At 46.6% G+C, this 25,917-nt stretch overlaps 4 protein-coding genes across 7 annotated transcripts in view; 2 read left to right on the top strand and 2 right to left on the bottom strand.

Moving 5' to 3' along the window:
* The window catches only part of KIF4A (kinesin family member 4A), a 39,922-nt gene extending 34,172 nt beyond the window's left edge, over positions 1-5,750 (bottom strand). The window contains exons 1-4 of one of the 2 annotated variants that reach the window (XM_083410059.1): positions 5,259-5,664; positions 5,123-5,155; positions 2,639-2,775; positions 437-551 (exon numbers count right to left, since the gene is read on the bottom strand). In XM_083410059.1, the coding sequence (XP_083266185.1) occupies positions 437-551; positions 2,639-2,761 (238 nt within the window). In that variant the 5' untranslated portion in view covers positions 2,762-2,775; positions 5,123-5,155; positions 5,259-5,664. Of the gene's footprint in view, positions 1-436; positions 552-2,638; positions 2,776-5,122; positions 5,156-5,258 lie in introns of both variants that reach the window. The other variant, XM_083410058.1, reaches the window with a different exon arrangement.
* The window catches only part of LOC310663206 (histone H4), a 113,536-nt gene that overhangs the window by 84,846 nt on the left and 2,773 nt on the right, over positions 1-25,917 (top strand). The gene's annotated exons all lie outside the window — the stretch shown is intronic.
* On the top strand, positions 7,408-15,004 carry PDZD11 (PDZ domain containing 11). Of its 3 annotated transcripts, none has more exons than XM_083410860.1 (7): positions 7,408-7,552; positions 8,359-8,525; positions 9,642-9,725; positions 10,885-10,941; positions 12,611-12,709; positions 13,704-13,764; positions 14,242-14,528. In XM_083410860.1, exons 2-7 carry the CDS (start codon positions 8,421-8,423, stop codon positions 14,274-14,276), a joined length of 441 nt encoding a protein of 146 aa, XP_083266986.1. In that variant the 5' UTR covers positions 7,408-7,552; positions 8,359-8,420; the 3' UTR covers positions 14,277-14,528. The 3 variants fall into 3 exon arrangements, with proteins under 3 accessions (XP_083266986.1, XP_083266985.1, XP_083266984.1); XM_083410859.1 differs by lacking the exon at positions 7,408-7,552 and adding an exon at positions 7,757-7,958 and having other exon boundaries at positions 14,242-15,004; XM_083410858.1 differs by lacking the exon at positions 7,408-7,552 and adding an exon at positions 7,757-7,994 and having other exon boundaries at positions 14,242-15,004.
* LOC310663164 (histone H1.5-like) lies at positions 21,009-22,770 on the bottom strand. Its single transcript, XM_083410825.1, has one exon. It carries the CDS (start codon positions 22,729-22,731, stop codon positions 22,129-22,131), a length of 603 nt encoding a protein of 200 aa, XP_083266951.1. The 5' UTR covers positions 22,732-22,770; the 3' UTR covers positions 21,009-22,128.

Raw genomic sequence — 25,917 nt, 5'->3', positions numbered from 1 at the left:
TGGAACGCTCTGTCACAAGAGACCAGGGCCCTGCGGGACTTGACATCTTTCCGCAGGGCCTGCAAGACAGAACTGTTCCACCAGGCCTTTGGCCAGGGCGCAGCCTGACTCCTTCCATCGGCAATCTTCGCAGAGCTCTGGCCCAATGGTTGCCAGTGGCTTGAATTAATTAATTCTATAATGAATGATTTTAGAGTGTTGTTTGTGCTGTTTTATTGTTGTTAGCCGCCCTGAGCCCGGCTTCGGCTGGGGAGGGCGGGATATAAATAAAAGTTGTTGTTGTTGTTGTTGTTATTATTATTATATCTTGTATTTTCTTTTTCTTTTTCTTCTTCTTTATTCTTTTTAATTTTTGTAATATGTTGAAAATTTTAATAAATCTCTTTTTTTAAAAAAAAAAGATGTTCCCAACACGTTCCACCTCAATAGCTCTCACCTTTGAAGATGCCCATTAAAAGGGGAGAAATACAGGCGTTGAACACCTCCTCTTGCTCAGTGGATGGGTCGAAGACATAATCATACGTGAATGCTTTGTCATTACCTAGAACCACCTGTGAGGAAGGAAGAGGAGGAGGAGTGAGGGCTATGGTTTTGCCTCTTAGCAAAATCCTCTTGAGGATTTGAGAACTGGTCCCATTTATAGCGGAGTGAGTCTCCACCCGTCTCTCCTAGGCTACCGTATTTTTCGCCCTATAGGACGCACCGTCCCATAAGGCGCACCTAGTTTTTTGGGGGGAAATAAAGGGGAAAAAAATATTTTCCCCCCCAGGCGTGGGGTTGGGGCAGGGGAAGCCCGAGCTTCCCCCGACCCCAGCCCCCAAACAGGCAGCTCTCTGCAAGCTGTGGGAGCCCAGCGCTGGCTCCTGCTGCTTGCGGAGAGGTCCGCGAAGCCTGGACGCGCTGAGCTCAGCGCGCGCAGGCTTCAGCATGCAGGCAACTCTCCGCAAGCAGCAGGAGCCCAGCTTGCGGAGAGGTGCGCAAAGCCTGCATTCGCTCCATAGGACGCACACACATTTCCCCTTCATTTTTTGAGGGGGAAAAGTGCGTCCTATAGGGCGAAAAATACGGTAGTTATAAGAGGGGCATTCATTAAAGATTTCCCCTGACATACTTCCCATGGACTGAGAAACGAAACTGGGCAGTTATTAGTCCTTCTCTACATAGCTACCAGCAAGAGTCAAACATTTCTCCCATCGCTTTATGCAGCTGTGGAGACCTTGTCTGTAGAAGTCAGAAGGTTGTGTCAGAAGCTACAACTTGACCTCAGAAATCAGCATTTCATCATCTGGAAAAAGCTTGCCCTTCAAAAATAACTTCATGGTTGGAAAGAGGTGGGAGTCCAATGGTGCGAGGTCAGGAGAATAAGGGGGGCGGGGAAGGATTTCATAGCCACAGGACCGTGCGTCTGTCTGAGCAACATGCGAGTTGTGAACCGGGGCGTTATCCTGCAGGAGGCAGACACCTTTGGTCAGCATACTACGCGTCTCGATTTTGAGGGGTTTCTGCAATTTTTGCAGCAGTGAAGTATCGTATATGTCCTGGTAATTGTGGTACACTTTGCTAGGAAATCCGTCATCACTACTCCGCTCTGGTCACAAAAGACCGTGAGCATGACCTTGCCTGCTGACAGTTGGACACGTGTCTTCTTTGGAGGTGCTGAGGCAGAGTGCTTCCATTGTTTGGACTGGGATTTAGTTTTGGGGTCATAATGATGGATCCATGTTCCGTCCTGAGTAATTAGTCTGGTGAAGAAGAGATCATGGTTTTCATGACACGACCAAAAGAGCCAGTGAGCATGTGACTCGTTCCTGTTTCTGGAAAGGCGTCAGCAGCCGGGAACCCACCATGCGGGACTCCTTTCCCACGTGCAAATGGTCATGGATGATTTTTTTCTACAGAGCCCACACTGATCTTGACATCTGCAGCTAGCTGGCGAACGGTTATGCGGCTATCCTCCAAAATGGCGGCTCCACTTGTTGGATGGTGTCTTCATTAATGGCAGACTGTGGTTGCCCAGGAATGGGAGCCATTCCACCGAAGTCCGACCACACTTGAACTGACGATGCCAGTGCTTGACTACGTCAATGGGGCATCCTCCCCATAAGTCCCTTTCATCTCATCAAACGTCTCTCGTCTTGCATGCCCTTTCAAGTAAAGGAACCTGATCTCCACGTTAGCACCAGTAACAGAGAAACTGTTAGGAGTTCAGAGCTACAAAGTACAATGTTACCAATGGAGAGCTGTATCTTTAGTAAAGGTAAAGGGACCCCTGACCATTAGGTTCAGTCGTAGCCGACTCTGGGGTTGTGGCGCTCATCTCGCCTTACTGGCTGAGGGAGCCGGGCGTACAGCTTCTGGGTCATGTGGCCACCATGACTAAGCCTCTTCTGGCAAACCAGGGCAGCGCACGGAAACACCGTTAACCTTCCCGCCGGAGCGGTACCTATTTATCTACTTGCACTGATGTGCTTTCGAACTGCTAGGTTGGCAGGAGATGTATCATTGTACACGTGCAATTTCATCCTCCTACATTAACCGGAAGTGGGTGAGGGGAAATCTTTAATGAACGACCCTCACATCATTTTAGAGCAGATGAAACACAAACACACACAGAAACTCTTTCCAAATCTTTCCTCACCTGCTGTTCTCCAGGGACAAAAGACAAACACATCTGACAGCCCTCAGCAAGTTCCTTAGGAACAAGGGGGCGGCACCTTAGTGCCACCCGCACAGGGATGACCCGGGCATCTTCCCTTGACATTTTATGTTATCTTCCTAAAAGAAATTAGAAAGTTAAAAAGCATTAGCTCACTGGGAAATACCACCAGTTTTGATTTGCAGCAAACTTCTTCTGAACCTAATGTAATATATTAATTTAACTTAGGGTTAATCATTTAAAATACACTTATATATAAAACTTCTCAGAATGGTTTACAATAAGGGTGAAATCTCAAAAACGTACATTTAAATACAATGCACACACATATAGACAATAAATAGAAATGCAAAAAGCGGGGGGTGGGGGTGGACGGACACCAAAATTCTCAAAAATATTGAGTAGTACAACCAATACAACCCTGGTTCAAGAAGTCTCCATTCATGCATGAAAAGTTTTTGGGGACCTTGGCAGCTGGTTGACACCTCCCAGCCTGAGCTCCCTCGCAGGGCTGTTATAGAATTATTGAATGGTAGTACAGTAGTACCTCGGTTTAAGAATGATTTGGTTTACAAACTCCGCAAAACCGGAAATAAGAGTCTTGGTTTGAGAACTTTACGTTGGTCCAAATACGGAATCCGAATGGTGGAAGGGCACCAGCGGCGGGAGGCCTCATTAGAGAAAGCGTGTCTTGGTTTAAGAGTGGTTTCAGTTTGAGAATGGACTTCCAGAACGGATTAAGTTTGTAAACCAAGGTACCACTGTAGAATAATAATAATAATAATTTATTATTTATACCCTGCCCATCTGGCTGGGTTTCCCCAGCCACTCTGGGCGGCTTCCAACAAAATATTAAAATACAATAATTCATCAAATATTAAAAGCTTCCCTAAACAGGGCTGCCTTCAGATGCCTTCTAAAAGTCAGATAGTTGTTTAATTCTTTGACATCTGATGGGAGGGTGTTCCACAGGGCGGGTGCCAAAACCGAGAAGGCCCTCTGCCTGGTTCCCTGTAACTTCCCTTCTCGCAGGGAGGGAACCCCCAGAAGGCCCTCGGGGCTGGACCTGTGTCCAGGCTGAACGTTGGTAGGTTTGGAAGGGGTCCCCGAGGGTCATCTAGCCCAATGCAGGAATCTCAACTAAAGCATCCACAGCAGGTGGACATCCAACCACTGCTTAAAAGAAGGAGAGTCAGTAGAAGTGCTCAACTCCAACCGCCCCCCCTCCATACACAACCCAGCCTTGAAGCTCCCTTAGAGGACATCACAGGGGGAGGGGAGGAAGGACAGCCGCCAAAGCCTCCCTCGCAGGGTTGTTGTGCCACAGAAGTGCCCAACCCCCACTCGCTTAGTGCGAAGCTGGGGGGCGAGGAGAAGTGGGGAGGGGTCTTCTCTCTCTTTGGTGATCACTCGTAGCCGAGCAAGATTGTCTTCCATAAACACGGTTTTAACAATGAATCCGTAAGTGACTGCGGAGGCAAATTCTGGATCCACACGTCCTTCCACATTGGTTTCCGGGTTGGAGTCGATCACGGTGAGAGTTTGCCACGCATGCCTTCCCCTTGGCACATTTCTCCCTTGCGTCCTGAGTTCGAGTGTTTTCAAAGCCCAGGACACCTTTGGTAAAGGCTGTTCTCCAACTGGAGCGCTCGCAGTCAAGTGTTTCCCAATTGTCTGTGTTTATACCACAGTGGTACCTCTGGTTATGTACTTAATTCGTTCCGGAGGTCCGTTCTTAACCTGAAACTGTTCTTAATCTGAAGCACCACTTTAGCTAATGGGGCCTCCAGCCGCCGCGCGATTTCTGTTCTCATCCTGAAGCAAAGTTCTTAACCTGAAGCACTCTTTCTGGGTAAGCAGAGTCTGTAACCTGAAGTGTATGTAACCCAAGGTACCACTATACAGGCCTCGGGTCCTGTATACCTGAAGGAGCGTCTCCACCCCCATCTTTCAACCCGGACACTGAGATCCAGCGCCGAGGGCCTTCTGGCGGTTCCCTCATTGCGAGAAGTAAGATTACAGGGAACCAGGCAGAGGGCCTTCTTGGTAGTGGCGCCTGCCCTGTGGAACGCCCTCCCAGCCGATGTCCAGGCAATAAACAACTATTTTACTTTTAAAAGACAACTGAAGGCGGCCCTCTTTAGGGAAGTTTTTAATGTCTGATGCTGTATTGTTTTTAATATTCAGTTGGAGGCCGCCCAGAGTGGCTGGGGAAGCCCAGCCAGATGGGCAGGGTATAAATAATAAATTATTATTATTATTCTACAGTGGTACCTTGGTTTACAAACTTAATCCGTTCTGGAAGTCCATTCTCAAATTGAAACCATTCTTAAAACAAGACACGCTTTCTCTAATGAGGCCTCCCGCCGCTGGTGCCCTTCCACCATTTGGATTCCGTATTTGGACCGAATGGTCCATTAATAATTATTATTATTATTATTATTATTATATATTTTTTAGATTTACCTTGAGACAGTCTTTCAACCTCTTGGCCTGAGCCTCCCTCGCAGGGTTGTTGTGACAGCAGAAGTGCCCAACCCCCTTGCACCTTGCGAAGATGGGGGGTGGGGAGGAGAGGCGGGGGGGGGGCCTCGGCCTGAGCCTCCCTCACAGGATTGTTGTTGCGAGGATGCGAACGGGGGGGGGGGGGAGAGAGAGAGAGGAAGGAAGAGGAAGGAGAACCTCGCCCCGCGGGAAGAATAAGAATAAAGAGGCGCCCCACGCGAACAGCCCCCCCCCCAGGGGAAATTTAAAAGCAACCGTCACCCGAAGACGCGCTTTGGGGAAGGAAAAAGGCGGGGAAGGGGGCCGAAAGGGTTAAAAGCGGGGCGGGGGGGAAGGGCTTCGCACTGTCCCCCAACCGCAAGCGAGCGTTACCCTCTTCTCCTCCCGCGCGCGGCCTTCTCCTTCCCCGTCCACGGGCCGCCCGCCCGCCAACCGCCTCGTCTCGCGGAGACACCGCCTCCGTCGCTCCTTCCCCTCAGTTTACAACGTTCAAATCCGCCGCGCCAATCCGGGCACCTCAAGGGAGGCGGGGGGGAAATAATGCAGACGGGCGCGCCGAGGCAGCGTGCGCGGTGACGTCAAGACCACCAACGTCAGCGCATAGACTTATGTCAGAGTGAAGAGGTGTACCTGTTGAGGAGAGTTTTCGGGTTTTCTTAGATCTGAGGTGTCGGGAGTCTGTTAGCGAATGGTAGAACTGAATGGGCTTGGTGTTTATGGAAGACAATCTTACTGGGCTATGTTACGGTAAAATCTGGATGCGAGGCTGCTCTGCAAGCCAGCTCGTCAGACTAAGTCCGCGGGTCCCTGCGGAGGAAAATGAGCTCAGCCGGAGACAGGAGCAAACTGCAGAAGATCCAAGTTTATTGCGCAACAGGTTCAAAGCGAGATTGAACCGCGAGAAAGGGGTGACATGAACTTTTGAAACTTCCCTCCATGTCCCAGAATACAGTGCAAAATACATCCCAGTTACACCATGAATACATTAAGAAGAGGTTGGGTTACACAGATTACATCATGAATATATTAAGAAGAGGTTGGGTCACACAGGATTAACATATGGAGGAGGGAGGGGGGAATATGCAGCGCTGGAGATATGTGCAGATAAGCACATCCTGATTAGAAGGCAATGGTCCATGTATGCATAGTCTGCCACCTGGCCTTGCCCGGAGGAAAGGCTTGGCAGAGCGATTTGACAGGATTAGGGTCTTGACACCTTGCTTGAGGGATTATGGAGGACAGGGGAGGTGTCATGGAGTCCTAGAGAAATTGAGCAAAATGGCACATTGATTTTCTATGAATTTTATAGATTTTAGTCCCTTTTGACATTGACAATTGGAAATAAATGGATATATTGTAGAGAAGAAGGAGGTGAAGAAGACATGCCCCCCCCTTCCGTATCAGCTACAAGCGATCGCCAAAGAAGAAGATTTTAACAGTTGAAAAATATCTTTGCTACTGTAATGCTTGTACCCGGTCAGGGAATAAAATCTCTTGGCCGAGACTTCACAGAGTTTGTGAGTCATCTTTAAAACAACTTCTAGTTTGTCCACTTTTTCCGAGAGAGAAAGGAAAAAAACTCTTGCTAAATGAGTTGAATGCAGTTTACCAAGGTCTCATCACCCAAGTATCTGCACAGCTCGAAAGCATGATCACAGTTTAGTTTGTTTTCTGAAACCCAAATATAGATTCATTTTTGTTTTTATGGAGCAACGTGGCCATAGATCTGTGATCCTGTGAAGCGGGTGAGACTGGGAAAGACAAATCCCGCCTACTGCTAAACTTCAAGTGAAAACGGAAAGCAGCCATTGGCCTTGACTCCGAGGAATGACAACCCCCCCACCCCCGTCATCGTTGCAGGGGCTGATGGGAATTGTAGTTCTTCCAAAACTCCGGGATCAAAATGGCGTCTCTCTTTCGTGAGGCAAGAGCTGGGAAATCAGGACTGTACTGTATATTGTCAGCCCTTCTTTCCTTAAATGATGCGTGTGAGAGAATTCTCTCGTTCAATTATGGGTTAATGTTGTACACTTCCCTTTCTTGTTAATCCCCCAGGATGGTGTACATCAAATTTTTATTTATTTTTTAAATGGAGGGAGCCAGCCTGAGGGAACGAAGCAGGGCGCAGGCCACTCTCCTCCTTTACCTCATAGAAGTGACCGTTGGGTCACGTGCTAGGCCTTAGTGACCGCGCGCCTAGCAACCGTTGCCATGGTAACCACCGGAGCAGTTTCACGCCCAAACCCTTTCTGTGGGGGGCGAGAAGTTGGTTGCCATTAAGAGAAGGCTTGAAAAACAAATACCGTTTCCTCACATTTTTACCCCCCCCCCCAACTTGAAATGTATATGCCCTGGCCTTCCTGCACACTCAGAGTCGCAGCCATTAAAATGGTGGGTTTTAAAACAGGCCGACCCCTCCCCATAATTCCCTCAGAGGCTGGAGTGTCTTATTTTTCCCCGCCTCCTGAGAAACCCAACCAACCGTCAGGCTTCTTTCGCTAACTGACAGTGAGCCTAGCTAGTAGGAGTAGAGTAGTGCTACCCTTCTGTTTTGATTGGGTGGCTGGCAGGGGAGGAGCCTCCTTTGATTGGAGGAGGAGGAGGCTGGTGTTTGTCCCTTGGAGCTCAGCTGATCAGCAGCAGGAGGAAGGCCGGTTCTTCCAGGGAGCGGATTGGACGCCTCTGTGCCCCTTTACTCCGGAGTAGGCCCACTGAGCTCTGTGGGAGTGGATCCAAAGGGAGCTTGAGCCTTGGGAGGCGCTCCTGGTTTCGCAGCCCTCTGGGTGTCTACTCGGAAGTAAGTCCCATGGCGTTCCCTGGGGGTTACTCCCAGGTAAGTGGGCATGGGGTGGGGAGAATCCGCTGGGAGCAGGCCCTATGGAAACTTCGTAGGGTTCACCTCTTGAGTAGACCTCCCTCCCATCCGCACCATACCTTGAAAGTGCTGTGATGATAGTAATTTATAATAATAATTTATTATTTATACCCCACCCATCTGGCTGGCTTTCCCCAGCCATTCTGGGCGGCTTCCAACAAAAATTAAAAATACATTAAAATGTCACACAATCAAACCTTCCCTGAACAGGGCTTTGAACAGCCATTTGTTGTTGTTTAGTCGTCCGCTTATAGAGCGAAAAATACGGTATTTGGCTTTAAGAAGGAAAGTTGACAGGCCACGCATACTGTTTTCTCCCCAGAATTGACATCCCATCTTCGGAAAGATCGCCTGGGGCTTTCGCAGCTCTGTGCTGACTCCAAAATGGATATCGGAGGTGGTGGCTGTGGCCGGATCTCATACGATGACTATCCTGTGGTGTTTCTGCCTCCCTACGAGAGCCCTCCTACCTGGATCCCTCCTCATGAGGTGTGTAACTAAAAGATCCCTGGGTCATTAAGAAAGCCTGGCCGTTGTTGTCCATGCGCTGGTAACCCCCAGGATAGACTACTGCAGTGCAATTCTTGTGGGACCTGCTTCGGGCATTGTCCTGGAAGCTAGTGCAAACTCCAGCAGCTTAACTGCTCACCATATCAGACCATCTCCATCATGTTACACCGCTTTTGAATTAATTCCCCTAGCTGCCAATTAGCTACCAGGCTATTTTATTTTTGTTTTTGTTTTTTTTTTAGAAGAAGAGTTTATTTTATTTTTTTCATAATAATATTTATTATTTTCCATACATAGACATAACAAAAGAAAAAAATTGACAATAATAAAAGGGGGGGGGGAGAAATAGAAAAAAGAAAAAGAAAAAAAGAAGATAGAACAAATCATCACTTAATTAATTAAAATCCATCTTCATAAACATATTATTTGACTTCCTCAAATCTCTTCCATCTGAATTTCTTAGTAATTATATGTAGCAGTTTCCAATATCATTATTTCAGCTACCAGGCTATTTTAAAGATGTTGGAACTGGTTTACAAAGCGCTATACATCTTGGGACAAGAATAGTTTAAAATATCTTTTCACTCCATATACCCTCAAATTGATCACTGCTCTCTGCAGCAGAGGGACTCTTGCAGGTAATCTCACCAGGAGACCTGGGGAAACCCAGCCAGATGACAGCAAATTATTATTACCACCTTCCTCTTTCAGCAAGATGGCTCAATGGAGATTTTGTCCCCCCAGACTGTATCTACTGGATTCCAAAGCATTTTTATACATGAAATATTTATTTCTTTATGTTTTTTATTGTTGCTGTTCGTATTGTTAAATCACTTTGGTATATTATATAATCCATACTGGTAGGAGCTGATTAGTTGGGCGTTGGCTAACCCTCTTCTACAGCGCTGATGTCCTGTTGTAAGGTTTTAAAAGAGATCCAAGTTGCTTAAAATGTTTTCCTTCAGCCATTTTTCTTATTCTTCTTGGGGCAGCACTAGGCCATGGAATGCTATGATGAACCCCAAGAAGTTTCTGATTTCCACAATAAAATACACCTTGCCATTTTTTTATTTTGTATCTTGCTTTTCCCCCTAGAGAATTTACCATTCGGATTATAACAACGAGCTGACCCAATTTCTGCCTCGTACCATTGTGTTGAAAAAACCTCCAGGGGCACAGGTGAGTCTTGGCCCACTCTCAGGGGACTTGCGGGAAATGGGGATTACAAGGGTGTGTGAGGTTTTCTCAGCTGGGATTGTAGGCTTGTCAACTGAGGCCCTCCACACCAGGCTTGGAAAACAAGCTTTTGGACTCCATCTCCCATCAGCCCCAGTCAGCTTGGGCAATGGTCAGGAATGATGGGAGTCAGTGGTGTAGCGTGGGTTGTCAGCACCCGGGGCAAGGCAAGTAATTTGCGCCCCCCCCCCGCTGCACTGTCCCTCCCCCAGATAGTCCCTCGCTCTCTCTCCACACCGCACCGCATGCCTGGCACCCTCCCCTCCACAGTGGGTGGCGACCCGGGGCAAGGCACGTAATTTGCACCCCCCCCCGCTGCACTGTCCCTCCCCCAGATAGTCCCTCACTCTCTCTCCGCACCGCACGCCTGGCACCCTCCCCTCCACAGTGGGTGGCGACCCGGCGGCTCGGATCGGATTCGCACAGCCAGCACTGCAGTGAGAGAGAGTGAGTGAGCCAGGTAGGGGCAGAGAGCTGCGAGTGCGAGCGCGCGCCCCCCCCCCAGATGTTGTGCCCGGTGTGGCCAGCCCCCCCTGCACCCCCCACGCTACGCCACTGATGAGAGTTGTAGTCTGAAACGTCTAGAGGATACCAGATTCCTCCTCTACTGAAAACTTAGCTATCCTTGGAGGGGATTCTCTGCATTTGTAACCTGCCCTGTGCATCACATATTTTATTTTACCTATCTGGCCATTGATAGCAGTTCCTCTATTTCATGGGGTCATTGTGGGTTGCAGTAAAAATTCTATGATGATGTAGACCTCTGTCACCCAAAGGTCTGTAGCAGAAATAACAGTCTGGAAGAAGACAGTACAGTGGTACCTCGGGTTTAGTACTTAATTCGTTCTGGAGGTCTGTTCTTAACCTGAAACTGTTCTTAACCTTAAGCACCACTTTAGCTAATGGGGCCTCCCGCTGCTGCCGTGCCGCCAGAGCACGATTTCTGTTCTTACCCTGAAGCATAGTTCTTAACCTGAAGCACTATTTCTGGGTTAGCGGAGTGTGTAACCTGAAGCGCATGTAACCCGAGGTACCACTGTATTCAGGAACAATCTATATGTTGAACTGCCAGATCTCCAACTCAATTCTGTTTCCTTTCTAGCTGGGCTTCAATATTCGAGGAGGGAAAGCATCACAATTGGGGATCTTCATCTCTAAGGTGCGTTGATCTTTAGTCCCGACCTCATGGCTTCCTAGTTCTGTTGACATGCAAATTAATTGTGTTTCTTGGTCATTTTTTTTTAAAAAGCATTTTACTATGATCTTCAGCTGAGAAGGCTCCCAGAGCATTTTATGTAAGATCACAAAACAAGGGAGTCCCTGCCCACAGATTTGCAATATGAAAGGCATGACGCAAAAGGGAAAAGGGTTGAAGAGGGCAGAGGAAAAAGTAAAACTCATTCACCAGTTCTTATTATATGTTGCACTTGTCAGATGACCTGCAGTTTCATCCTATGAGTATTTTTGTTTAAGTTAGCATATAAAATTATAGAAAAACACCCCTTCTAATCTGATTAGAATTAATTTCAATAAAGCATAAAATATGTCTATTCATTTGCCAAATTACTTGATGAGATTCACTTTCTCTATGAAGAATATCCATCAGTTATTATGCATGTTTCCTTGGAAGCTGATGCCACATACTTCAGTCTTGCTTATTACCAAACAAACAGGCTGAGGATTGCAGCTTTAAATGATTATTTCTGGTAAATGACTTAGGCGTTTCGTACAGATCTTGTTAAAAAATAAATCTAAGATAACCCTACCTTATCGCATGACTTAGATAAAAGAGGAATGGTTGGATTTAAAAACAGTTTATTTCAGTCTAGCTGCTATGAGCATGATTTGCAGGTTTTCAAAATAAAAATGAAGGGAGGAATCCTGCCTGCCCCTCCCAGCAGCCTCAGGGTTCATTTTTGTGCCTTTGTCCTAAACCTTTTCCTTCTGCTGTTTCTTTTTTTTTTATAATATTTTTATTAAGTTTTTTACGTAAAAAAAACAAAATAACAAAGAAATACAAAAGTACAAAAATACAAAACAACAGATAAACAACACAAATAGAAAAAAACAGAGAAACAATTAATAACAATTCCATTTCATAATATTTCTTGCATTTACCTATTTCCCAGACTTCCCCACGCCTCCCTTACACTGTATTCCAATTCATATATTTGATCAGCAAATCCCTTCCTTCTGTCTTACCTACTTTTTAACTTGATCTTAATATCTTAGTATATCTTAATCTCCTTAATATCTTAACAAATTAAAGCCTTTTAATTTTACACCTTTTAACCTTTGAATTATCCATACTCCTTCACCACTTTATTGCTATTAACCTTTTACGTTCAATCCGATGACATTCTAACATTCATTAATCTTATAATAATTCTGTAAGTAGTCTTTAAATTTCTTCCAATCTTTCCTTCTGCTGTTTCATGACAACTGGCAAGGGGACCAGCAGCTCAGTCCTTCCTCTGTTGTAAGCAAGTTCTGCGGAGCTTCGCCTTGAGTTTCTATCCATCGGATTCACAGAATCATAGAGGTGGAAGGGACCCCGAGGTCATGTAGTCTGACCCCCTGCAATACGTGAATCTCAACATGCAGTTCCTCATCCAGTTTGAAACCACACCAGACCCTGCTGAGCTTCACAAATGTGCCAGCAGTTTGATCGCTGCACCATTTGGGGATTGAAAGGTTTGGAAGGGGCAGAGCGCAGGGCAGTTGAGTTGTGTGACAGGATGGGGCCAGCTTCCCCAAGATGCCAAGGGCACATTATTTGCAGCTCCTGGCCTCTGTCTGAACGGCGATCTTGGCTCTCCTGATCCCAGGTGATCCCGGATTCAGATGCCCATCGAGCCGGATTGCAGGAAGGAGACCAAGTGCTGGCAGTGAATGACGTCGACTTCCAGGATATTGAGCACAGCAAGGTGAGAGGGGAGAAATGATGAACCGGAGGCCTGCATGGAGCAGCCACAGGGTGTGGTCTGAAGGCTCATGGTGTATCAGCCTTGCTGAAGCAAAGCTGGTTTAGGGAGGTGCCTGGAAGGGAGACGGCCTTGAAATCCTTTATGTGGGATGCCCTCTACAATGGGAAGGAAGGGCAGATCCTGAATGGGGCAACTGTGCCCCTGAAGGAACAGGTGCGCAGCCTGGGAATCATTTTGGACTCACAGCTGTCCATGGAGGCACTGCTGTCCAGGGCAGCTGTTTACCAGCTCCATCTGGTATGCAGGATGAGACCCTACCTGCCCGCAGACTGTCTTGCCAGAGTGATGCATGCTCTGGTTATCTCTCACTTGGACTACTTCAATGTGCTCTACGTGGGGCTACCTTTGAAGGTGACTCGGAAACTGCAATTAATCCAGAATGCGGCAGCTAGACTGGTGACTGGGAGCGGCCGCCGAGACCACATATCACCGGTCTTGAAAGACCTACATTGGCTCCCAGTACGTTTCCGAGCACAATTCAAAGTGTTGGTGTTAACCTTTAAAGCCCTAAACGGCCTCGGTCCTGTATACCTGAAGGAGCGTCTCCACCCCCATCATCCAGCCTACCACACTGAGGTCCAGTGCTGAGGGCCTTCTTCGCTGTGAGAAGTGAGGTTACAGGGAACCAGGCAGAGGGCCTTCTCGGTAGTGGCACTTGCCTTGTGGAACGCCCTCCCACCAGATGTCAATAACTATTTTACTTTTAAAAGACAACTAAAGGCGGCCCTGTTTAGGGAAGTTTTTAATATCTGATGCTGTATTGTTTTTAGTATTCAGTTGCAAGCTGCCCAGAGTGGCTGGGAAAACCAAGCCGGATGGGCGGGGTCTAAATAATAAATTGTTGTTGTTGTTGTTGTTAAATCAATGATTCAACCCAGTGTGATGCCCTTCTTTGTTCAGTTGCTCATCTGTTGTTTTTCCCCTGCCCCTACAGGCTGTGGAGATCTTGAAAACTGCTCGGGAGATCATTATGAGAGTCCGATTCTTCCCATATAGTAAGTGCTGTTGCCGCCGCCACTGCTACTGCTCTTTGCAAAATCGTTGACCTGTTTGGAAGAGACTGTTTGTCAGGTGAACTGGGACCCACTGCATCCATGAAAGAGGAGAGGAAAAATAATGTGCTCCCCCATTATACAAATCCAAAATATGAAACACACGCACACGTATTTTAAAATAGTGTAGAGTTCCGTAACATCATTATAGATGGCTTAAAAGGGGTAATTATTAGACAAATTGCTGGAGCAGAGGTCTGTCCGTGGCAGTGATGGCTAAATGAAACCTCCAGCTTCAGGCCTAGTCTACCTTTTGAACACCAGTTGCTGGGGGAAAACAGTGGGAGCAGAGCCGTTGCCTTCATGCCGACATTGTGGGCATGAGAAACAGGATCCTAAACTTGAAGGGCTTACGTCCTGCTCTAGGGATGCAGTCTTTATGTTCTGCCACTCATTCTTTTTCTCCCGTTTCCCTTCCAGACTACCAGAGGCAGAAGGAGCGAACGGTTCACTAGAAATCCCTTCCCAGCTGACAGCCTTCTCTTTGCAGAGAGTTCACCACCCTCCAGTCAGATTCTTCTTTTTGTGTGTTCTCCCACTCCAAAGCCTTTTCCTTCGGCAAATGCCTGCTTGGGGGTGTCGAGGGGGCATCATTTGTGGCACAGAAACCTCCCCTTTTGGGCTGGATTCCATAGATCCAAGTACCTGCTGAGAAGGATATCTTTAAAGTTTTCTTCTGCTTTGTGCTGTGAAGCAAGAAGCAGTAGGAGCCCAGGAAAAATGGATGTCGGTTTGCAGATAAAGCTGCTACCTGGTTTCATTTATCCCCAGGCCCAGAAGGACATTCTGTTCCAATAATTTGCTACCTTCATAGCTCTCAGAAAGAGGAGGAACAGAAAGCATCGGGTCCTAGAGGAGCAAACGGAATGCTTCTGAGCTGGTCTCCTTTTTGAATAAGAGATGGGCCTGCGGTGGTGATTTGGGGCGTAATCCATTGTAAATATCTGCACGAAAGCATGCTGAAAATGAAGGGGATTTATTTCGTCATTGTGCTAAAGCTGGTGCAAGGGCTGGGGGTTTGATGTATGTCTGTCTCTTCCATATGAAGGCTCAGGGGCTTAAGAACCTATGTTGGTTTGCATGTCATGGGATGTGGCTTTAGTAGGATCATTAATAGTTCTCATTAAAATGCTGGAAGGAGTTTGCTTTATATACAAAGCAAGCTCCTGGTTTTCATGCATAAGGAGTGGATTCTTCTTTTCTGGAAACAGTAATACCAGGGGCATCTTGCATGTGATGGTGGGGTATCTGCAAAGCATAGATGCCTTGCCTTTCCCCAAATCTCTCTTGTTACCTGTGTTTCATCAGTTCTCCTTTTTATTTAGACTACCCTTAACGAAAGGGATGCAGGTGGCGCTGTGGGTTAAACCACAGAGCCTAGGACTTGCTGATCAGAAGGTCGGCGGTTCGAATCCCCGCGACGGGGTGAGCTCCCGTTGCTCGGTCCCTGCTCCTGCCAACCTAGCAGTTCAAAAGCACATCAAAGTGCAAGTAGATAAATAGGTACCGCTCCGGCGGGAAAGTAAACGGCGTTTCCATGCGCTGCTCTGGTTCACCAGAAGCGGCTCAGTCATGCTGGCCACAGGACCCGGAAGCTGTACGCCGGCTCCCTCGGCCAATAAAACGAGATGAGTGCCGCAATCCCAGAGTTGGCCACAACTGGACCTAATGGTCAGGGGTCCCTTTACCTTTACCCTTAATGAACACTCAGGCTGTCTTAGGCCACATTTAAAGAGCCATAATACCGCTCTAAACAGCCATGGCTTCCCCAAAGAATCCCGGGAGCTGTAGTTTGTTAAGGCTGCCAAGAGTTGTTAGGAGACCTCCTAGAGCAGGCATGGCCAAAGTTGGCTCTCCAGATGTTTTGGGACTATGACTCCCTTCACCCCTAGTTCACTGGACCAGTGTTCAGGGATGATGGGAATTTGTTGGGTTGAAATAAACGACAGACGAGTGACAAGTGTCATACGGAGGCATCTCCCAAGCATGTCTCGGGGAGTCCCTTTTATTGAATATTACAGCATTGCCACATGTGTGTTTGTTGCTGATTGGTTAACACAAAGACAAAGCAAGGTTTGCATATAAGCATTAATCATCAATAGATTAAAGGTTGGGAAAGGAACACAGAGTTAGACAGGTATGAAAACTTCCCTATTAAACTATTTACTAATGATTGATATATTCCTTTATTAAACTAATGATTGATATAGCAAAACTTAAAAGGCATAACCATCACATTCCATAGATGTGGTCAACCACGCATTAAGAACAGGAACAGGTGAACGCAATATGAACTGAACATTCTAGGCAGAAGCAAAACTTCCCATCAGGAATTGTAGTCCCAAAACATCTGGAGAGTCAACTTTGGCCATGCCTGTCCTAGAGCTACAATATCTCAGTGTGGTTTAACCACCAATCCCTCTTCACGTGAAACTCTGGGAATGGTAGCTCAGGGAGAGGAATAGGGGCCTCCTGACAACTTTCAACACGCTTAAGAAACTACAACTCCCAGAATTACTGTGGCATCATAGTGCTTCAAAATTGTGCTGTGAATGTGAGCAGACACAGGCAATGATAAATCAGTAAAGAATGTACTGTGCACACACCTAATTCATGAGTCAGAAACTTTTTTTAAAAAGCAACAAAGCTGAACTTTTTCAGATCTCTGGGCAAATGGGTTTCTCCTCAGTGTGATCACACCCATTCCAAGCTGTGGGTATATTTGCTGTCCTTATCTATCCCGGCAGCCGCAGATTTGCTTTTGCCTTTTTTGATGTGGGTAAAGGTAAAGGGACCCCTGACCATTAGGTCCAGTCACGGACAACTCTGGGATTGCAGCGCTCATCTCGCTTTACTGGCCGAGGAAGCCGGCGTACAGCTTCCGGGTTATGTGGCCATGACTAAGCCGCTTCTGGCGAACCAGAGCAGCGCATGGAAACGCTGTTTGCTGTGGCTAGAAGTCTTCAAATCATCTCCACAAATTGCAGCCTGCTTGGTTCTGTGTGGGGTGAGGTTGTCACAGCAGTGAAACCTGCTTAGATTTTGTTAGGTGAGCCTTACCACATGAACCTCACCTAAGAAACATTTTCAGGTTTCTGGTGGCAGGGTATCTTCCCTGCCTCTAGCTGTTTCTGCTTGCCTGTGCTGCAGAAGGGGATCATTAAAAAAAAAAGCAAGAGAATTTGATTAACTTGAGCTTCAGCCCCTTAGAGAAAGTGAGGCTAGGGAGTTAAAACACATTCCTCACCTCCCAGGAATGCTTGCTCATCAGAACTCTTCCTCCTCCTTCATTAAGTTTGGGTGTGGCTTGCTAATTGTCCCACTCACAACACTGTCAAAATATTTATATAACTCTCTTGATGTTCTTGTTCTGCAATGTGTTCTCTTTGAGACTGATTTTTTCACAACAGAGACAGCAACCTTTTCTTGTCATTGCTGGATTCTATCAGAGGGGGTGTTTTTTTTTGGGGGGGGGGGAGTTTCAGTAAAATGTTACTATCTAAGACTGGTGTATTATTCACCCTGCTTAGGGTTGCTGTGGACTCCATACTGAGAGCCTAGATTTCACAAGATTTCCCATTTTACTTATTCTGTCTAAACCACAGAGCCTAGGGCTTGCCAGTCGGAAGGTTGGCAGTTCGAATCCCTGCGACGGGGTGAGCTCCCGTTGCTCGGGCCCTGCTCCTGCCCACCTAGCAGTTCGAAAGCATGTCAAAGTGCAAGTAGATAAATACCGTATTTTTCACTTTATAAGATGCATCAGACCATAAGACTCACCTAGTTTTTGGAGGAGGAAAACAAGGAAAAAAATATTCTGAATCCCAGAAGCCAGAACAGCAAGAGGGATCTGGCTTCTGGGATAGTCTCTTGATGTTCTGGCTTCTGGGATAGCCACGCACAGCCTCTCTTGGGCAGCAGGATGAAGGCAGGCCTTCTCCCTCCTCGGGGAAAAGCCCCCAAGAGCCGCACACACGCTCCACGTGGCTCTTTAAAGGGAGCACTGAGCAGAGCCTCCTGCCTGCGTTTGCTCCATAAGACGCACACACATTTCCCCTTACTTTTTAGGAGGGGAAAAGTGCGTCTTATAGAGCGAAAAATACGGTAGGTACTGCTCTGGTGGGAAGGTAAACAGTGTTTCTGTGCGCTGCTCTGGTTCGCCAGAAGTGGCTTAGTCCTGCTGGCCACATGACCCAGAAGCTGTATGCTGGCTCCCTCGGCCAATAAAGCAAGATGAGCGCTGCAACCCCAGAGTCGTTCGCAACTGGACCTGACGGTCAGGGGTCCCTTTACCTTTACCCCTCACTACCAACGGTTGGATTGTCTCAGTTACAGGTTGTCGGAGGCCTTGAGTCAGGTTGTAAATTTCCTGACAAAACTAGTTCCGTGTCTCTCTCATTCCTTATAAATACTTGGCTATGTAGCTGCTATCTTCACCGTGTCAGAAAGAAAAGAATGGCCTGCCCAGAAATTGATGGCACCCTGTTGCTATGTCCCGCAAAGGAATCTTTCTAGGTGTCTGTAATAGCAGCGGGTGCTTGACCCAAACAAGAGGGATACCATGACCTTTACTTGCCTGTAAACTTTCCAGGATCAGCTGGCATGCTGCAGTTTGAACTGCTGGACAGGAGAAGAGTAATTGGTCTGATCCCAAAAAGCAAATCTACTTTGTGTCCACTTTGAGGGTTTTGTTTTGTTTTCAATCCAACAGTGTATAAATTTTACGAACCAAGCAAATAAAGCCAGGGAAGTCTATGCAAGTGTGTTTGGGGGAAGATTCTGCAAACTAGGAGAATGATTTCTCTGTCCCAATCAGGTCCCGCCCCCCCCCCCCCATTTGAATCTTAAGTTTAAAGCATGCAGGTTTCCAGAGCAGCTCGCATTGGTATCAAAATAAAACACAGGACAGAAAGGGAAGAAACCGCATCAAAATGCAACGCCACATTTCAAAGTGATTTGAGAATTACCGTATTTTTCGCTCTATAAGACGCACCAGCCCACAAGACGCACCTAGTTTTTGGAGGAGGAAAACAAGAAAAAAAATATTCTGAATCTCAGAAGCCAGAACAACAAGAGGGATCGCTGCGCAGCAAAAGCAGCAATCCCTCTTGCTGTTCTGGCTTCTGGGATAGCTGCGCAGCCTGCATTCGCTCCATAAGATGCACACACATTTCCTCTTACTTTTTAGGAGGGAAAAAGTGAGTCTTATAGAGCAAAAAATATGGTAGTTTCGAAGTGTCATCAAAATCAAATGGCGCATAGAATCAGAGCCTCCTTTTGCCAACCTCTTACATTGCAAATATCCTACTTGTTTTGAACCCGCTTTCAAAGTGCTGTGATGAATTTACGCGGCGACAGTTTCGTGGGCATAGCCAGGATTTTTGGTGGGGGCAGACTTTTAGCTAGGGAGGCAGGCCAAACAGCTTGCAAGGAATTTAATTGATTTTTATGGATTGGAGGCAGCTGCCCCTCCCTGCCCCCCCCGTTACGCCCATGAACAACTCCCTAGACTAAAATTCCTATTGTAATTAAGCCATAGTATGGGTAATTGTATATTCCTTCCATTTAGCCTTAGCTTCCTTTGAGTCTATTTTTAGATTGCAGGCCTCTGTGGTCTGGCTCCTGCCAAACCTGTTTTTTTGTGTCCATATACACAGATGGCAACATGGGAATGGGTGCCGATCAGAGGCCAACCTGAAAAGTCAAGAATATTTATATTTTTTGCTGTTCCACGATACTAGTCCTCACCTGCCTGCTTCACACTTCCAGTGAAATGGGAACACTCCTGGTGCAACAGTTTCCAGTACTGTATTTCTTTTTTTTTTTAAAAAAAGGAAAAGACAGTGCTTCAAGATTCAAATAGTATCTGATTATACCCTTTCTTCTATATTCCTCCTTCATAATGTAAGGCACCTGTTATTATCTTAGTGTGCAATTAAATGGGAACAAAGTCACGGGACGGGAGACGGCTGGTATGCTTGGTTCCATGGTGTAATGGTTAGCACTCTGGACTTTGAATCCAGCGATCCGAGTTCAAATCTCGGTGGAACCTCATTTTGTTTGTGAATGGGGGTTCTCCCATCCCCTAACCCCCCTCGATTTTCAAATTGCGCGACAGCCACAAACCCTGGAGAGAATTTAGAGGGTTGCGTCTCCAGCGGAGAGAGTTGGTCGCAGCCTGTCTCGTTCACTCTCCAGAGTAATTTAAAAGCAGAAAGCGTGTGCATGGGTTTCTAGTGGAGTTTACAGAAGTGCTAAAAATTTGTGTCGTTGTCTCCAAAGTAGAAAAGCTTTAATCCGGAAACGAAAACTTCAGTCTGAGTTCCTTAAACTTAAGCAGTAAAAGCTTTAGAGGGTGGGGGAATAAAAGGGGCGGGGTAATCAGCTGGAAGGCGTTATGCAATCTTAAAGAAACCAGCCCATTTAAACATGTGCAGAGTGCCTTACGGACGGGCGGGGTGATTTCCTTCCCTCTCGTGTGCCTAAGATAGGAGATCGCAGCTCACTCAACACAGCGCAGACAAGTTGCAAGAATAAGGAATCTCAGAAGGAGGCATCGCCCAAGTGGCGGAGAACAGGCTGCCTTTTGATTGCTGGGGCCCGAGATTTATTTTCGGAAAGCAGGACGGCTAAGCTGCAAAATGAAACCATGCCAACAATAGGCTAACACATCCAAAGTTTTCAAAATGCCGCTCACACCTTGTAAAGCGTCCCCATATATAGTGACGGGGAATAGACAATAACGAATGCATTGGTGGTTCAGTGGTAGAATTCTCGCCTGCCACGCGGGAGGCCCGGGTTCGATTCCCGGCCAATGCAACGTGCATTTTAATCTACTTTTATGATTTCTGTATATGTTTCTTCAGTTAATTATATTATCGCACAATAACATAATAAGATTTCCTCTATCTTCAGGAATAACAAAAGGCAAACTTTTATAGCCTTTTGAATAAAGCAGTATCAAGAACTGCTGAGATTGCACATTACATCAAGGTAGTTATTATCACTGGCCGAAATAGCTCAGTTGGGAGAGCGTTAGACTGAAGATCTAAAGGTCCCTGGTTCGATCCCGGGTTTCGGCATCGGCAGTTTACGTTTTCGTTCTTCGGCCTTTAAGTAATAAGAGTCATTAGTGAAAATGCAGTCCTTAACGGTAAGTTTCTCCGCTGTGAACGTTCAAACACCCTTCGTTTTGTTTGGACACTTTTTATTTCATTTTTTTAAAAGAGCTACTATGCCACTTCAAGAAAAAACAGGAGGACATGAAGATAAAAAGAAATGAAGTCTTGCCATGCCATTACAAGTAGTATTTAAGTTATTTACTGAGCACTTGCTGAAAGAAGACGGAAGAGCACTTTTCATTTGCAAATAAAGAGAAAAGAAATGGGTTGGGGGACGACAAAGGAAAAGGAAGAGACCAGCATTTTTTAAAGAAATAGCAATTCATTGCACGTCTGAATACCCATTCTTGAACAAGCATCTGTGGACCAGCACTGCAAAAGAGAGTTAAGTATCAGGAGCGAATAACCCAGTGTTAAAACAGTGGATACGAAGTCTTCCAAGTCACCCCCGTTTCCCCTTAAACCTAATGAAAATGATATAGGTAAAGCTGAGAGGTGAATATGAGGACAGGTGAACCTGGCCAGGAGAATAGCCCGATCACGAACAACAGCCGCGACGAGGTGGCCGAGTGGTTAAGGCGATGGACTGCTAATCCATTGTGCTCTGCACGCGTGGGTTCGAATCCCATCCTCGTCGGTGAATGTCGGCAGTTACGGTGTCTTTTTTTAAAATAGCAGCACGCAGCGTAAGCATCAAACCTGCAGCGTGAACCGATCAGGAATCCGAAATATAAAAATATGTGGCAGGTATGACCAAAGCAGCGTTGTCATTTTCTAAATGCGCTGTTGATCCCGCGCACCGCACCTGCTGTTTTCTCCTAAAGCCATATTCTTTCATTAAATTGCAATTAGCTATTAAATTTAATTAGCAGTAGACTCTATGGCAAGAAAAAAATAAACCGCATCCCCTTTGCTAAGAGCACCAATGTAAATAAGGAAGCAAATATAAATAACTGGGAGCGGGATCCGAACCCAGGCCCCCTTAAAGACGAGTTTTACGACCGCTCGCTCACGCTGCCACAATTCGTTTAATGTATCTCATTTAGAAATACGTAACCATAAGAGCAATCAATTTCGACAACTTGGGAGAGAAGCCGATCAGGGCAGTGATTTCAGTCTTTCGCAGAAATTGTGGGTGGCTCTTAAAAGAGCCGTTTGTGTTAAATGACGCCCCCAGTAAAATGTTAATTCACTTTTTCTTAGGGGCGAGTTTGGGCTTGGATGCCTTCGGCTTGGCTTTAGCCTTCGGCTTCAGAGCTTTGGCTGGACTCTTCGTTGTCTTCTTGGGCTTGGTGACTTTGGACTTCTTAGGGCTCTTGGCTGCCTTCTTGGCGCCCCCTGCCGCCGGCTTCTTGGCAATTTTCTTGACGCTTTTCTTGGCCCCAGCCCCTCCTACAGCCTTCTTCACCTTGGCCGCGGCGGGCTTCTTACTCTTCGCCGCTACTGCCGGCTTCTTGGGCGCCTTGTCCTTGCTGTCCGCCTGCTTCTTATTTAGCTTGAACGAGCCCGAGGCGCCCGTGCCCTTAGTCTGCAGCAGGATCCCCCGGGTCACCAAGCTCTTCAGGCCCAGCTTGATGCGGCTGTTGTTCCTCTCCACATCGTAGCCGGCGGCCGCCAGCGACTTCTTCAGCGCCGCCAGGGAGACGCCGCCGCGCTCCTTGGACGCCGTCACCGCCTGGGTCAGCAGCTCCGTCACGCTGGGGCCTGAAGCCTTGCGAGACTTCGGAGCCGCCTTCTTCGCGGTACCTTTGGGAGCCGCAGCAACAGCGGCGACAGGAGCAACTTCAGCCATTATCGCAGTGAACCTCCTTCTACCTCAACTCCGAAATCTGAGCGCGAGCAGCGGCTCGGAGCTCGATATTTATAGGGGATGAGCCGCGCTCTGATTGGTGCGTTTCGGGGACGGCGCGTGCACGCCAATACCTGGCTGGGGGCCTTTGCCGCATTGTGCTTCTTTATCCGCTTATAATGTCAATTAATCGAAATTAGCTGCACGGATAATTTCGGTTCCGGGAGGGATCGATGGGGAGGATATGTGGGATTTTAAGGATCTGGTTTTCGCGTTCGGGGGATGCAAGGCAAGCCTGGAAAACAGAGGGGAGCTCAACCCCTGGCTAGTTCTTCAGCCTTCAAATATGTAAACATTTGCTTTTAAGTCAAAATAGCAAATGTTTCTTTGGACGGACACTTGTGGAAAGTATTTAATAGGATACTTTGGAGGGTTTCCTTTTCAGTAACCGAGAAAGGAACGTGTTTCGGCGGATTATTTCAAGACAATTGCTTATTTTATTGAGCCAAGTAGCACATCCGGCTTGTCTTATGAGGTGCTGTTTTCTGGCGTTCAGTGAAAGGAAAGTGGTCTTGTGTAGTTGTTTTTGAACCAAGCTTCCAAGATATTCCGCGGGAATTTATTGAAAGTCTAAACCACTGCTGCACAGAAACTGATTGGCTTTCCCCTGAAATAATTGTTAAGAAGATTTGTCCGCTGTGTCGCCTGAGGATAGATATATCACCGATATAAAGGAAGTCTGCAACAACAACAGATGCAGACTTTGTGCCTTAGGAAACCGACAGTGTCTCCCACTTGTGATAGGAATTTTATGGTATTAGATATATGGTAATGTTCATAACTGCACATACATAGATCAACACAGGAAGACCAACCTGGAACCATTTTGATTCCTAAACTGACCAAATCCTTTCTCTGCAAGGTTAAACTGGAAAAGCCTCCCCATTGTCTCTTTCCTCACAAGATATGTCTGTTTGAATATGGTGTGAGCCTGTGACCTGGCCCAGGAAATAAGTATTTTACCACTACAAAAGAATGGCCAGGCACCCCAGGCAATCCAATCAAGTAACTTGCCAGGCAGGAGATAAACTGTGACAGGAGAAAAACAACATTTAAATTTCTGTGATGTAGGTGGGATGTATCTGAGGGGTGGTCTTAGGTTACACCCCTGTGATGTAGGTGGAATGTTTCTGGGGGTGGTCTTGATCTACAGGATGGGAACTTCAAAAGTCTTTATAAGCCCTTGCACAGCAATTTTGGGTGTCCTCTTCCCCTCCTGCGTGTGAGGGGAGGACCCTGTTGCAACAGATCAATAAAGATCAAGCTTACTAGCTGCTTTGCTTCTCAATATTCTCTGGTTGGTCTCTGTTATTTTCTCCTACCAATAGGGAACCTATGTAAGGACTCTATATGGGCTCTGGGATACCCCACAGCCTGAGAGTCATTCTGGACTCACAACTGTCCATGGAGGAGCAGGTCAATTCTGTGTCCAGGGCAGCTGTCTACCAGCTCTATCTGGTATGCAGGATGAGACCCTATCTGCCTGCGGACTGTCTCGCCAAAGTGGTGCATGCCCTGGTTATCTCCTGCTTGGACTACTGCCATGTGCTCTATGTGGGGCTACCTTTGAAGGTGACCCAGAAACTACAAATAATCCAGAATGCGGCAGCTAGACTGGTGACTGGGAGCGGATGCCGAGACCATATAACACTGGTCCTGAAAGACCTACATTGGCCCCCAGTATGTTTCCAAGCTCAATTCAAAGTGTTGGTGCTGACCTTGAAAGCCCTAAACAGCTCAGTTTACCTGAAGGAGCGTGCCCACCCCCATCGTTCACTGAGGCCCAGCTCTAAGGGCCTTCTGGTGGTTCCCTCCCTGCAAGAAGCAAAGTTACAGGGAACCAGGCAGAGGGCCTTCTCGGTGGTGGCGCCCTCCCACCAGATGTCAAGGAAATAAGCAACTATCTGAGTTTCTGAAGGCAGCTGTGTTTAGGGAAGTTTTTTATGTTTAATAGATTTTTGTATTTTAATATTCTGTTGGAAGCTGCCCAAAGTGGCTGGGGAAACCCAGCCAGATGGGCAGAGTATAAATAATAAATTATTGTTGTTATTATTATTATTATTATTATTAAGACTTCACTCACTGTCAGTAAGGAGTCATCTAACTATATTGTAACACCCTGAGATTTTATCCTATTTTATTGCTGGCTAGGATGGCAATGTAGTCTCTGGGATCCATTGGCTGACATCTATGACTGGTGAGGGTGCTACATCAGAACCGGGAAGACTTGGAGTTAAATTGTCTACTCGGTGATAAAATGACCTAAAAGTCACTCATTAGGTGATCTCGAGCTAGTCACTCCCTCTCAGTCTTGCCTACTTCCCAAGGTTGTTGTGAGGTTGAAAATCAGGCGAAGATAAATTGTTCCTGCTTCTCTGAAAAAGGTAAAATGTATAAAACTGAAATTGAAACAACACTGCTTCCGGACCCCTTGAACTGAATATACAAAATGGTTGATAAATATTTAAAGAAATTAATAGAAACAGATCATGCCACACTGCAGTGGCCACAACAATTCAATGGAATGTCATAGTAACAGAGAATATCGTGGAAACAGCACACACAAAAAAGGATTGTACCCATCAACCCAGTGGCATACAGTGGCACAATTGCACAATATCTTTCCTCCTTCAACAGTGAAAACTCTTATGAAACTCTTATGAAAATGAAAGGTCAGAAATAACTTTCTAAGCTGTTTAACAGTGCAAACCTATGCGTGTTTATCCGAAATGAAGCCTCATTATATGCAATGGGCCTTCGTCCCAGGTAAATGTGAGAAACATTGCATTAAAAAAAAAAACCACAACCCAGGGCTGCAGCATCCTCATGCATAATTAGCCACATTTGCTTTTTGGGAGGTCTCAGCCCTTAGACAGACTCGAATACTATTAGGATAACATCAAATCAGGAAAACTGCGGATCAGCGAAGTCCTCGTTAGTATAGTGGTAAGTATCCCCGCCTGTCACGCGGGAGACCGGGGTTCGATTCCCCGACGGGGAGAAACGCACATTTTGCCGAGGAGGCGCAGAATTGGTGATCGCAGAAACAATAGTTGTACACGTATTAATACTATTTATTGTTCTATATTATTAATACCCATTAACAGTTAAAAGTGTTAGATTAAGAAT

This window comes from Podarcis tiliguerta (genome assembly GCF_965153285.1).
Source record: "Podarcis tiliguerta genome assembly, chromosome: 13".
Classification (NCBI taxonomy): Eukaryota; Metazoa; Chordata; class Lepidosauria; order Squamata; family Lacertidae; genus Podarcis; species Podarcis tiliguerta.
Note: the sequence above shows the minus strand (reverse complement) of the source record. Positions and strands in the feature narration are given on the sequence as shown.